Raw genomic sequence first — 14,507 nt, 5'->3', positions numbered from 1 at the left:
GATGTCTCTGCTCGAAGCCTGGGACTACCTCAAGTTTGTTATGGTACTCATGCTGTTATGGGATCTCTTGTAAGTGGTTGAAGACACTTGAAAGGTGCGGTGTAAACTTATGCTCATGATGGCAGTGGATATGATTGGAAAATATTTTTTTAGATAAAGGATTAACCCGGCCTCTATACCCACAAGGTGGGTGTATACAGCTAAAACGTTACAAGAATTCTTATTCTAAACTTCAAACGAGGATTTCTCAGAACAAGGAAAAAAGCTAGAAAACAAATATAATTGGGAATTATACTGTGCGCAAAACTAGAATGAGTTTATACTGTGGGGCAAAAGATAACACTACGTCCCTTCGTTTATAGTAGGCATAATAATATGATTTGAAAAGTTATATTTGGATCTCCAATTTCTCCTACAATATTTTTTTTGAAATGTAAAAAAAATATTTATCTTTCAATATACTATATCATAATCAAATGCTGAATTAAAGGATATCTGAAATTTGAACATATTCAAAAACGTTAAAACATTGAACTCTGCATGTAGTTCGATTAACTGTTCGTCAAAATTTACGTTTGATCTTTCAAAATTCCAATGCATGTACTAAAAAAGGCAAAATAGATGTTTGCGTCACTCAACTTTGCTCCGGGGCTCAAATTCATCCCTCAACATCCCTCAACTTTTGAAATGAATCAAGAATTCAAGACTAAAAACAGTAACTAAACTATGTCATATATAAGCGATTGATCCAACAAAAAGTTGTTGCATAAATCACTAACGTAGCTATTCAACACATGATTTCCCTTACAGAAAAGTGTATATTTCATCCCTTAAGTATCGCTAAAGTGTGACTTTCATCTCCTATGTTTTAATTGGTGCATATCAACCCCTTAACTAACTAAACCGGTGCACTAATCATCTATATCTCGATTAAACAAATTGTTCACTAATCATCCTATGTTAGTACCATCTAGAACCGTTTTAGGGCATACAATCATCCAACTAATCATACTGTTCACTAAAGCTTATTTTCTCTCTCCTCCCTCCCCGTCACAAAACCATATGGAGCTCGTGAGCCACAAATTGTGGCTCAGGCTCCTCTAACACTACGGTAGCTCTTGGTGAAGCTGGAGGCAGCTAAAGCCTAGCCAAACAGGCTCATACTCTTAGGGGCGAAGCCACTTTGATCTACCCTAGTGCCATGGCACCAGGGTAAAATTTTGTTTTACCACTAGCATGATCTAAATACTCCATGTATTTCTAGTATGAATTGTATTTCGTTTAAGCGGTGCACCAGGGTTAGTTCATAGCTAGCTTCATCTCTTATACTCTTTTCCCTTTTAGTTATGACAGATAAGTGGTACTCCCTCCGTTCTGAATTATAGGTCATTTAACTTTTTGACACAAAGTTTGACCACCCACCTTATTTAAAAATTTATGCAAAATATTACTTTTTTTTGTTGTGGCTTACTTTATCCATACAAGTTCTTGAAGAATAACTTAAATTTGACTATATTTGCATACATTTTTTTAATAAGACGAGTGCATGTGACATTCTTGGGTATGAATCATGCAATTCAGCCCATTTTCCATGCAACAAAGGATTTGACATAGATCTGAAATAAAAAAATGTTGGAAATAAAATAAGAAATAAAGAAGATAGAGGCGTGCGTGCCTGATGCTCCAATCTGTATGTACGTATTGAAGTTTTTTTTATTCACGTGTGAATAGAACAGGAAAGAAAGCTGTATGCGTGCCAATTTACATGCGAGCGGGTTAGACGCACAATGGAGGAAAATATATACTAAATAGGAAAGAAAACATTTGTTGGAGATAAAATAGGAAGGAAGAAGTAGCAAGTGCCAAGTAGGTATATGCGATGCTTCAAGGACAAACTGTTTGGTTTTGTGAGAAACCAGAGCCGGACACATGGATTTCCATCTGACAAGATAAGTGCCAACCATAAAAAATAGTAATTCCTCATGCACCAGATACTCCAACAAACAACAATTAATAATAATCTCCCTAAAAATCTTCGGTCCAAAAAGAGTGCCGATAAAATCATGCACCATATTTTATTGACTTGTATGTAAAAAAAAATTACCCTCCATATATATCTGCATGTATGGAATCTCCCAAAACTTTTTTATACTAAACTCCATTTACTTGTACAGAAAATCTTGATGGGTTTTAGGAGTCCTAGGTTTCACCTTGAATCCTTGATCGAGAAGATTCCTATCAGATTTTAAAAGCATTTTAAAAAACCATGAGAGCAAGTATTACAACGGGCGAAGAGCCGGCGAAATACCGACGTGGAAGAGAGAGAGGGTATGAGAGAGAAGGCAGCAAGCGTCTGGCGAGTCGCCGGCATTCAGCGGGCGAAAGCACCCAGCAGCGGCGCTTTCTCCGTTCTCATTGGTTGCCGTCCCTTTCATGCAATAAATGAGGCCACAGCTGCTGAATAAAAAATACAGCACCAGCTGAGCTGGAGCTCCTTCTCGCCGGCAAGCAGGCGACGTTATAAATCTTGCTCTGATCCTCCTTTGACGCCACCGGACGTGTTCCAACTCCAAACTCTGAAGTACCAGCGCCGAAGGCCGCCGCCGCCAGACGTACGAGGACGAGGGATCCAATGGCCAAGACCGAAGTGGTCACCGTGACTCCGTGAGATTCGGGCACGACGCGATCACCACCACCGTCACGTCCTCCGGCAAGGCCGTGGAGCGCTGGATCACGGAGGTCCTCTCCGCGCGCCGCATCGACGGCAGCCGCTACGACATGGTCGCCAGGCTCGACGTCGAGTGGCGCCCCAGCTACCGCGGCAAGCAGAACCCCGTAGCCACCCTGCAGCTCTGCGTCGACCGCCGCTGCCTCATCTTCCAGCTCCTCCACGCCGACTACCTCCACGCCGCGCTGCCCGGGTTCCTCGGCGACCGCGCGGTCCGCTTCTTCGGCGTCGGCGTGGACGCGGACGCGGCGCGGCTCAGGGCCGACCACGGCCTGGAGGTGGGCAGGGCGGTGGACCTCCGGGGCTACGCGGAGGAGTACGCGGGCCGCCCGGACCTCCGCCAGGCTGGGCTGCGCGCCATCGCCGCCGCCGTCTTGGGCGTCGACCTCGCGAAGCCGCACGGGGTGACCACGAGCCGCTGGGACGCGCGCAGCCTCAGCGACGAGCAGATCACCTATGCCTGCCTCGACGCCTTCGTCTCTTCCGAGGTCGCCCGCAAGCTGCAACGCCAGGAGCAGATCTTCAGGTGCGTCTCGTGAAGCTGCTCGAGGGCGGCTACCGACCGATCGATCTGCGCGGTGTCCAACGATTGCAAATAAATTCGTTCTAGCTTGTTTTAGTGGTTAAGTTTGTTCTAGTTTAAATTATTTGCATCAGAAAAAAATGTTTGTCATGGTGCGTTGAGACATGCATGGTTCTTGCTGCATGGTCCGAAACCTGCTTGGACTTGGAGCTCCGGTTGCTGCGGGGCCGATCTCCCAGGCGACGACCCTACCCCGACTCGGAGTCCGGCCCGCTCCTCCCTTCCCTTTATATATCGAAGCTGCAGCGCACAAGCAGAAGCATCTTGGAATCGTTCGAGCTCGAGCCGATCCATCGTCGTCGAATTGCAGAGACCTGAGACTGAGAGAGGCAAGCGCGTGCCCCTTCGCTTCTGCGATGAGGAACACGAACACGTTCGCGTACGACACCGACGTCGTCATGGACGACGGCACCACCTCGATCCGCACCACCGTCACCAACTCCGGCGACGCCGTGGAGCGCTACCTCCGAGAGGTCTGCGACGAGCACGGCCAGCGCCTCCTCGTCGGCCTCGACACCGAGTGGCGGGCCATCCGGAGCGGCGCGCACCGGATGGCCGTGCTGCAGCTCTGCGTGGGCCGCCGCTGCCTCGTCTTCCAGATCTCCCGCGCCGACTACGTCCCGGCAGCCCTGGGCCGGTTCCTCGCCGACCCGGGCCACGTCTTCGCCGCCGTCGGGGTCGACAACGACGTCGAGCGGCTCTGCGACGACTGCGGGCTCTTCGTCGCCAACGCGGTGGACCTGGCGCCCGCCGCGGCGGAGGTGCTGCGCCGGCCGGAGCTCCGGAGGGCGGGGCTCAAGACCCTGGCGCGCGAGGTGATGGGCGCGCACGTCGACAAGGACAAGGGTGTGACGCGGAGCGAGTGGGGCCGGACCCTGTCGGCGGTGCAGGTCCGGTACGCCTGCATCGACGCGTTCGTGTCGTACGAGGTTGGCCGGCTGTTGCGGGAGCAAGCGGGGATGGGAGATGTGGGGGCGACCAGCGCGACGATGGCGCCATTTGTGGGGTTCGAGCTGCCGTAAGGCCTGGAGATGATTGTCAGGGCTGTTTTTTTTTTTGCGAAAGAGAGAGCTTCATTCATTAACCAGAAGAGTTTATATCTCGGGCAATAAGTTGCTCCACACAAAAAGGGGCGCGATAACGCTAGACTGCATTATGGTTTAAGCGCCTCGCGAGCTGCGCAAGCGCATGAGCAAGAGTTCAGCTCTCTCTTAACTTAACGAAACACTACACTCGGTAGCCTGTTTGCTTCATCCAGCGCCTCCTGGATCGGGAACATCGAGGGCGACCGTTGGGTCTTTGGCTGAGTCAGAGATTTGATTACGCTGGAGCAGTCGCTTTCGACGATCGCCGGCCAGACTGTCCATTCGGCAGCCAGAGAAAGTCCTTCGGCCCTGTTTGGTTTCCCTATCATACCTATCACACACGATTCCCGAAAAAAAAATCTTACATGCATGGAGTACTAAACGAAGTTTATTTGCAAAACCTTTTCACGGATGGATGTAACTTTTCACGACGAATCTAATGATAGTAATTAATCGATGATTGGCTACAGTGATGCTACAGTAATCATCCTCTAATCGTGCGGTCAAAGACCTCATTAAGTTCGTCTCGCGAAGTAGCGCAGGGTTGTGGAGTTAGTTTTGTAAATTGTCTTTATTTAGTACCCCTAATTATTGGTCAAAATTTTTGTACTACTTATGCTACTCCAAACCAAACAGGCCTTCGTTCCTTGCACGCGAGGGCCTCCACCTCCTCCGCTGAACCTGGAGCCTGTTTGGTTACTGGATCCAAAAATTTGGATCAAAGAATCTTTGCATGCATGGTATATTAAATAAAGTCTATTTGCGAAACCTCTTCACAGATGGGTGTAACTTTGCGTGACGAATCTAATGACGGTAATTAAGTCATGATTTGTTACAGTGATGCTACAGTAATCATTCACTAATCGTAGATTAATATACCTCGTTAGAATCGTCTCGCAAAATTGCCCTAGGGTTCTGCAATTAGTTTTATGATTAGACTTTATTTAATACTTCAAAATGACAAGATTCTTCCATCCAAAATTTTGGATCCCTTCAACCAAACAGGGCCCTGCATCAGAAATATGTTTCCAAGCAGTCAGTAGCACCTGGCCAGAGCTATCTCTGATAATCACGCCAATTCCAGCCTCCCCTGAATCCTCCATGTAGGCCCCATCTACATTAATCTTCACCCAGCCTACATCAGGGGCGGACCAGGCCTCCCAGATAGCCGGCAGTTTCACCATCGGCCTTGCACAGGTCTCCAGGATCGGCCGTTTCCCTTTGATCGTGTCCCCAACATCTTGTCGGATGGTGAACAGTGAATTCCAATAGCTTGAGAGGAACTCCGCCGACGCCATGGTCCTGGTCCACTTGCCCTCATGAGTCCATTTGTTGCGGACAAACCATGCCCTCCACAGGATAAGAATGAGCTGACTGGCAGTATCCGGCGGTGACATGCCGATTACGTTCAGTAACCAGTCAGGGCTCGTGGGTTTTAGGTATTGCTCCTCCGGCAAAGACCAGCGTTCTCTCATGGAATTTCTCAGCAGTGTGGCGTGGGGCATCGCATGACAGCATGGAACTCTGATTCCTCCTCAGCACCGCAGATTGTACACATCGCTTCCGCTTCCAATTTCCTTTTGTGCTTATTTGCCCTGGTCGCCAGACCGCCATGGATCAGTTTCCATGCGAAGATGCTGACTTTATGGGGAATTGGCAGGGCCCAAAATTTCTTCCAGATCGGCCAGTTTCCATCCGGGTGGCTGTCCGATTCAACATCCCTGAGGCTGACAGCTAACCTGTATGCACTTCTGACAGTGAAGTATCTAGATTTTTCATGGTGCCAAGCCACAAAATCCTCCGACGGGCGACTGGGGATTTGGATCCTCTTAATTATCTCCACGTCATGCTGATATAAGTAGCGAGTTAGCAAGCTTTCCTTCCAAGTCCACGACTCCGAGTCGATCAATTGACTGACCCACTTTCGGCGACATGGCCGCTTACTACCAGACGGTCTTAGCGAAAGACCCCTCGGGATCCACGTGTCACTACTACAAAATAATTTGTAGCAACGCTCCGATTTTTTTAGAGACAGATTAAAAATTGACGTGTTACTATAAATGACGTGAAGTTATTGGAGCAGCCGACCCGCCCCTGAAAATATATTTTTAGGAGCAAGTCATCCTTCACCCGTCCCTAAAAATAAGATCATTTTTAGGAGCGGGTAATTGGACCACCCGCCCCTAGAAATATCATTTTCAGGGGCGAGTGATAGGACCACCCGCCCCTAAAAATAAACACCCATTTTTAGGGGCGGGTGACAGCTCCACCCGTCCCTACAAAAATTGAAAAGGAGTGGCGCTCAAGCGGTCCCTCTCTCTCCTTATCTGCAGACCCATCTCTCCTCTCCACCATAGGCGGAGCTGCCCATACCGCATGGTGGGGCAGCTGCCCCAGCTACTCCGCTGCACAAAAGCCCCTCCCCTCTCTTCCCTGCGATCCAGTGGCTCTCAAATCAAAGCTTGCGGCAGCGTCTGGATGACTGGACGTCAGACATCATCTTGTTGTTAATTGAAGAAGACGATGAATATATATGGGTCGGGAGTAGATAAGTCGATAATAGCCCATTTGGTGGGTCGGGTGATCCTATATGACATTAGGTGGGTGGTGTGGCCCAAGATGACGCTTTAGTTTTAAAGCACCTAAAGAACGTGGGTATGCCCAAACAGACTAGCTCTTTTATATACGTTTGTGCAGCTGTGCATGTTGAGGCATCACAGAAATGCATGTTTTGCTTGTAGCATTCAGATATGGCACAAGACATTCACTGGAGCCGGTCAACGTCTTATATCCTAGCAAACTAATGGAACTATAATACATGCCTTTATGGTTATGGGATTATTCATGTGTTTCCATGATCTTTGTGATGCATCGATGGTGCTCATCACGAATGTAAATGGGTCACTGAACTAGTTTATCTTGTATGACAATTGGTTGAATTAAAAATGAAACAATCTCATTTATGTTTCTCTATGACCAAAGCGGCAACAACATGACTGCTATAGCTAGCGAGCAAAGCCGCAATTGTCGTAGGAACTAGACAAGGTGGATTTAGCATTTGCACCATTCAAAATTGATGTAAATTATATTTTTTATGACCAAAACGGCAACAACATGACTGCTATGGCCAGCGAGCAAAGGTGGATTTAGCATTTCCACCATTCAAAATTGATGTAAATCCTACCCCAACTAAATTTTTTTGCCAGCTCCGCCACTGCTCTCCGCCACCCATACCGGCATACCCCCACTGTCTTGTCTCTTTATTTTCTATCTTCTCCCCATCTCTCTCCCACGCTGAGCAGGTGAGGAGCTTGGCCTGGATCCGTCGGTCTTCTCCCCATCTCTCTCCCACGCTGAGCGAGTGCGGCGGCGGCCTGGTGCGGCGGGTGCGGCCCTTGCAGATCCGGCTTCTTCCCGACGGACGAAGAGCTCATCACCTGCTACCTCGCTAGGAAGGCCATGGACGTCAGCTTCACCTCGCCGGCCATCCGCGACGTCGACCTCTACAAGTCCGAGCCATGGGACTACCTGCCATGTACGTAGCAGCATTAGCCTTGCCATGCATCCATCCAGGCATATCCAAAGTAAGTTAGCTCTAGCTGCTAGCTCATTGATGTTAGTTGATGTTTCCACGCGACCTGCAGGAGGGCTACTTCTTCTGCACCAGGGGCAGCAAGTACCTGTCCGGCGTGCGCGCCTGCCGCGCGACGCGGTGCGGGTACTGGAAGTCGACGGGGAAGGACAAGGCCGAGCACTGCAGGGACGGCCGCCTCGTCGGGAGGAGGAAGACGCTGGTGTTCTACCGGAGGCGCGACGCGGAGCGGCGGCCGCCGCCCTCAGCTCCGGCGCGACCAGACCCGGCGCGACGCGGCTCGGCGGGCGGGCGGCACGGCGCGCGCTGCTCGGCGGGCCGCGGCATGGCGCGAGGCGGCAGGCGGCGGCGTGCGCGACTGGGCACGGCTAGTCTTTTTATTTTTATTTTTTTAATCAATTACTAGCGGCGTAGATATTTTAGCTGCGGAAAGCAGTGCACGGTGCGGCATCCATCTTTAAAAATACTATTTTACCCGTCTCTACAAATCTTTTATCTTTTATGTAGTAGTGCGTGGCGCCAAATTTTGATCTCTGTACCCCGGCCTACTCTCCAGATCGCACCCTTCTTCAGCCGTTCCAGGCCGTGCATAATGGATCTCCAGGTTGGTGATACTTGGTTAGGGAAAGCGGTATCCAAAAAGATCTCCATTGGGAAAATATTTGGCCTTCAACAATCTTGAACACAGGCTGTCAGGAAACTCAATTAGACGCCAAGCTTGTCTGGCCAGTAGCGCTTGATTAAAGAGTCTAATGTCTCTGAATCCCAGGGCTGTTTGGATTGTTACTTGACCAATCTCGCACGTTTGTATTTCTTTCAAGGAAATTTGGATGATTCAGTGTGTTAGGTTGATATGATGATTTTCCCAGTCAATTCATGCTTCGGTACATGCTCAGCTTTTCCAGTCAAATTTGCATGCCGTCGTGACTTAGCAGTCGTCACTCTGTCTCTGCAGTTATCTTACGGCAATCGGCAGCACATATATACTCCTTGCAAATTTACTCTTATATAACTTAGGTTTATTAACTTAGGTTTTATTTCACGCCAAATTTCAAGAAAATTTGAACATGCAAAAGCACATACATCTGATTTTTAATCTTTTTCTTATTCACCATAAAAAATAGTGTCATTTACTCTTATATAATATATCCAAGAAACTACGAGCACTTGACTCGAACTTAGATGGGCGTACGTGTTCCTAAAACAACTTGGTAGTTATGCTTAGTTTGCACTTTGCACCATCCTCTCATGCTCCTTGCATTTTCTAGTCCCCCACGAGGTCCGCCCCTAATTCTTTTTCATCTCTAGTGTCGTAGATTGTGGAAGAGGTCGAGGAAGAAGTACCTTTAAATTATTTTTGTCCAATTAATTGATTAAGCAAAGTGAAAATATTTGTAAAAAGACAAATTGTTAAACGAATGGAAAAAGTTTAGTGATCACAAATATTCGTTTATCCAGACTCAACAGTGCGTGGGCCTGTACAAACATTAAAAAAATAGCCCAAAGCAAAGCCATACCAATCGTGTATGTAAGATCCATCGATAAGATTACGTGTGTCTATAATGTACATGTTGTTAAAAGGAATCGGGTGCCCATACCCTAAGAGGGGGAGGAAATGAATTTAGGCAACTTAAACTCCAACTAGTTTGTGTAATATTTAAATTAAAACATGCTATTTAAATATGCAAGTATGGTTCTTCTTATATAAAACTCCCATCCAAAAAGAGTTTTGCAACATATATAAACTGTACATATTTAGTCACATACTCACATAGCAAAACAGGCCCATCACTAAAGAAACAAAATAATCCCAACTAACAAGTAACAATGGAGCATGAAATAGACTAGTAGCAAAATTACTCATCCAGAGGCACCAACAGTAGAAAAGGAACGACTTGCATTCTCTCGGTGCTCCTCACTGCCAACATTATCTTTGTTCTCCAAAAAAAAGTGAATAAAAACGAGAGAACACAAACTATACAGTTCGAAGCTACAGAATACTGAACCCGTATCCTAAACTAAATATTACCAAACAAAACAAAGTTGCAACTTTCTCGCACATTTCTCGGTTGGTGAGGTTATACATATTTCTCGCCATCCTTCTACGTTCTTGCAATGGCCCTAAAAGTTTTAAAAAAAATTATAATAAAGATTTTTTTTTAAAAAAAAGAGTGTATTTGTGGAAGTTGCAAGGTGCAGAAACAGCGACGAACACTAGCATCGTCCACACCCACCGGCACCGGCAGTAAAAATCAACGGAGGGCTCGAGGCTGACGGGATCGCTCGCACTGGTAGAAGGCACAACTGTGAATTGGCTGGCTTTGCATTCCCGGTCGCCGTCGTCCGGGGGAGGGCGGCCGAGCTGCTTCCTGGCATGACCGGCAGGCGACCGGGACTCGAGCTGGTGGCGTCGTCGCTCTCGCCCATCCCCTTGCTCCACTAGCGGCCATTGACGGGACAAACAGCAGCAGCGACGGCTCCGATCGACAATGTCCGTCGCGGTTGAGGAGCTAGCGACGACCGTACCGTGCCGCTGGGCGTTGGCTGCTGCAGTGCCGTGACATGAGTATGTGACCGAGCGACATAAGCGACTGGTGATCCATACTGCAACAACCTGGTCTACGAAAGAACTAAACCACTCAGATCTACTCTATATGTTGAATGGACCATAACTGCTGACTAACTCTTTTGCGCTTTCGTTTTCGTTTCGCGCAAAAAGTTCCAACTGTAGTTAACTAGCTTCTTTAATCTTTACTGCTAGTAACGATGGAACCAGCTTACCCAGTGCTGACGCATGTGCCAATGGACCACACCTGTTGACTAACGCTTTTGTGCTTTCGTGCTCGCTGTGTGCAAAAGGTTGCAATCGGAGTTAACTAACTAGCTTACCCAGTGCCGACGCATGAGCTGCTAGTGCACCCTAATCGAACGATCGATCCAGCTTACCTAGTGTCGGCGCATGAGCTGCTAGTGCAGCCTGATCGAACGATCGAACCAGCTTACCAATGCCGATGCATGTGCCAATGGACCACACCCCCTGACTAACGCTCTTGCGCTTTCATCCTCGCTTGCACAAAAGGTTGCAACCGGAGTTAACTAACCAGCTTACCCAGTGCCGGCACATGAGCTGCTAGTGTAGCCGATCGAACGATCGAACCAGCTTACCCAGTACCGGCGCATGACCTGCTAGTGTAGCCTGATCGAACCATCGAACCAGCTTACCCAATGCCGGCGCATGTGCCAATGGACCACACCTGCTGACTAACGCTCTTGCGCTTTCGTCTTAGTTCACATGGACTAAAAAACGGCTAAGATTCACTCTACATGGCCTACTAGGAAACGCACTTGCTAACTAATTCTCTTGCACATTCGTCCTCATTTTGCGTAAAACATTGCAACTGGAATTAACTAGCTTCCTTAGGCTCAGTATTTAAGTTGGTCTAGCTCACTCTTAGCTTCCAATATACTCCCTCCGTCCCAAAATAAATACAATTCTAGGACTAAGCACGCAAACCAATGCTAGGTGTAAAATTACCAAAATACTCTTTGTCTTTTATAATAAGTGGATGATGTGTTAGTTGTCTTTTGTGAGAATATTTCAGAAATTATCTTGTCTTTTGTGGTAGGTAAGTCAAAGTTACCATTTTTTGTGAGACAAATTTTGAACTCTATAATTACAATTATTTTGGAATGCGGAGAGTAGGACTAAAGGTTCCTTAGCTGCTGCTAGTACACCCTGCACTAGCACGCTCATTGGGCTCGGCCCGACAGCCACATGGGCTGGGCTGTTACACACACGGTCCGTTTACTTAGGAGCTCAAGTCTTCCCAAGATATCGATCGTCCACCCGTTTCGCTGTCAACAGCACGCCAGCAAACGACGCAGGATAAAAAGATTCAGACAGCCTTAGCAATTTATTCCCAACTCAAAACGAAGACGGAAAAGGAGAGGCAATGTACAAGGCGCTGATGAATCGCTAACGTACGTTGACGTCACGCGTGTCTCATCGATACGGCTTGGTATTGGTTTAGTGGTAAACACGTTGTGTTCAAAGAAGAAGAAGAAGAGTTTAAACTGAAAATGGTCCAAGGACTGCCATTCTCCTATCCCATCGCTCCTCGTCTAGTTAGGATAGGTTTTCCGACAGTCCCAAAGGATACGACGACGCTGCCTACTCAGACGACCCCACTAAAGTACTACTAGATCTAGTCACTACTGTTGAATGTTGACTGTTATGCTGTCACAAGTTGCGTCTATGTTTGGATCCCCTAAAATAGGATAAAGTTTAATCCTAAATGTGCTAATAAGGCTAAATATGAGCTAATGAGAGCTAATTAAAAACTAATGTGCTCTAATGACTAGTTAGTTTATGTAATTAAATCAGCAAGTAGCCCATATTTAGTCCTACTATTTGGTATGTAAATAAGTAGGCCAAAGTTTAGCCTCTTCCGACTGGTGCTTCGTTGAGCGCTGGTGCGGATTGCTTCCTCTTCTGTTCGTGCCATGGGGATGGCTGATGCGCGTTCAGTGGATTCAAAGCATCATGGATGGTCCAAGGTGCCGGGTCTTGCAGCAGTGTCCAAGATATTGGAGTCCCTTGACATGGCGGAAGGAGGATTTGGCCGGGCTTCAGTCGTCTGAGGTCGCCGGCGTGGAGAACGAAGATGGATACATCGCCAGATGTGTGCGTCATTTTCAAATGTACTGGGGTGTTTCCTGCAAAAAGGCAGGGGTGTACTGTATGCGACTTTAATACAGTTCTCCCTTTCGCAAAAAAAAAAGTTTAGCCTCTTGGACCCGCAAAAAAAAAGCTTAGCCTCTTGGATCCAAACACCGCCTAAACTTCCACGTAATTCCATTTCTCTGCCATTTTGCTAGCTTCAGTGCTGTGAAAATGGTTAAGCAGCTGCAACGATTGTACTGGAATGTCACCAACTATGTCCTCAAGGGTCGTTCGTTGTTGGCCAGCATTTTTCCCCCTCCCGTATAGGCGTATACGGTATACTTATATGGACTGTTGCATTAATTCTGCAAATACAATGATATTAAATGGGGAGGACCATGGCCATTCATACTGAGGCCTTTAATACGAGGAGATCACGTTTATCATGTCTCGTTGAGAAGAAGCGATCGAGCTGATACCAAGGTCCCAATTAGTCGTAACCCAGAAACTACGCCGCACGCTCCACAGCTTCACTGTTCTTTCCACGAAAAATTAACTAGGATTAGCGATGCCAATTAAGCAAAAGAAAGAAGAAAAAACATGAACTGAACTGCTGCTGTCAGGTTTCAAAAATCTATCCCAAAGGTCAGTTTCACCCATTTACCTGGTCCGCGGAATATATATAAATTAAATGAACAAAGGCTATATATAAATCCCATATGCAATTGACTAGCTCCATTAATCCGACCCGGTCGCACTCAATCATGGCGTTGGTGAGCGACGGCATTGGGACAGCATGTATTTCGATGAGACGAGACGAGACGAGACGCAAGGGTGATGATCCGGCCACGAGCAAGCAAGGCTGTGTTTAGATGAGGGGAAAATGGAGAGAAAAAGTCACATCAGTCACTGTAGCACACTGTACCACTTTTCGTTTGTTTATGGTAAATATTGTCCTACCATGACCTAACTAGGCTCAAAAGATTCGTCTCGTAACGTACATCAAAACTATGCAATTAGTTTTTTTATTTAACTACATTTAGTACTCTATGCATGAGTTATTTGCTATATTTAATGTTTCGATGTGATAGGAGATGTGATGGATGTGATGGAAAATTTGGAAATTTTGTGGGAACTAAACACACCCCAAGTACCGAAAGGTACACTACCGGCCAAGTAGTAGTAGCATAACTAAATTAATGGCCTACAGGGTACAGCTATTAATGTGACCGATGATAACCTTCACTGACGGTGGCCCCAGGTGCTACACAGCTGACAGTATTTTTTCTTTTTTTGAAGGAAAAAGACAAATCCTCTGCGCCTCCTCTTCATCAATTTGTTCAGACACATGCACTCTGCTCGTCAGTCATCACAGAAATTGAAGTCAAAGCTCCATGCAGAAGATGGGAAGGGGAGAACAAGCGTGGAATGGGAAGCCGGCCTGAGCGGCTCCCGGTCAGTACGAGGTTGCTTGATCCACGGCGACCGGGAGAATATAATCTCCGCATTATCGATGCATCACCGAGTGACAGCAGGCAAGGGAAGGTGACCGTCTGATCGAGAGCTATCCGTCTGCGCGCACGCAACCCTGCAGCGGCGAGATCGACCACGGCGGCGCGTCGGCGCTCGTGGCACCGCCGGCGCGCGGCGGAGTGGAGGACGGGGAAGGTTGCGGACCGGCCGGACCGGGCGGCGCAGGACGGATGGATTCCTTCTCCACTCAACTTTCGGCGAACGCGCTTCACGAAAGGAAACCTATCTTTGCACCTGCTTTTCCGGAAGTGCGAGCAGCCGTGTACTGTTTGCGACTGAAAGAGAAGTGCGAGCTTCCTTTTTCTTTTTGCCCTCAAAAAACA

At 47.6% G+C, this 14,507-nt stretch overlaps 2 protein-coding genes across 2 annotated transcripts; both read left to right on the top strand.

The window, feature by feature from the left end:
* Nucleotides 1–2,508: 2,508 nt before the first annotated feature.
* On the top strand, nucleotides 2,509–4,475 carry LOC120676527. Its single transcript, XM_039957856.1, has one exon. The coding sequence runs from the start codon at nucleotides 3,416–3,418 to the stop codon at nucleotides 4,331–4,333; it is 918 nt and encodes a 305-aa protein (XP_039813790.1). The 5' UTR covers nucleotides 2,509–3,415; the 3' UTR covers nucleotides 4,334–4,475.
* LOC120676546 (Werner Syndrome-like exonuclease) lies at nucleotides 2,674–3,414 on the top strand. The gene has a single exon (XM_039957876.1). The coding sequence runs from the start codon at nucleotides 2,779–2,781 to the stop codon at nucleotides 3,265–3,267; it is 489 nt and encodes a 162-aa protein (XP_039813810.1). The 5' UTR covers nucleotides 2,674–2,778; the 3' UTR covers nucleotides 3,268–3,414.
* Nucleotides 4,476–14,507: the final 10,032 nt, after the last annotated feature.

Source organism: Panicum virgatum, chromosome 5N (assembly GCF_016808335.1).
Source record: "Panicum virgatum strain AP13 chromosome 5N, P.virgatum_v5, whole genome shotgun sequence".
Taxonomy (NCBI): domain Eukaryota; kingdom Viridiplantae; phylum Streptophyta; class Magnoliopsida; order Poales; family Poaceae; genus Panicum; species Panicum virgatum.
This window is presented reverse-complemented; position numbering and strand designations above follow the sequence as displayed.

Excerpts from the sequence above, each read along its gene's own strand:
- LOC120676527 (XM_039957856.1), top strand. The coding sequence starts at position 3,416 with ATGCATGGTTCTTGCTGCATGGTCCGAAACCTGCTTGGACTTGGAGCT.
- LOC120676546 (XM_039957876.1), top strand. The coding sequence starts at position 2,779 with ATGGTCGCCAGGCTCGACGTCGAGTGGCGCCCCAGCTACCGCGGCAAG.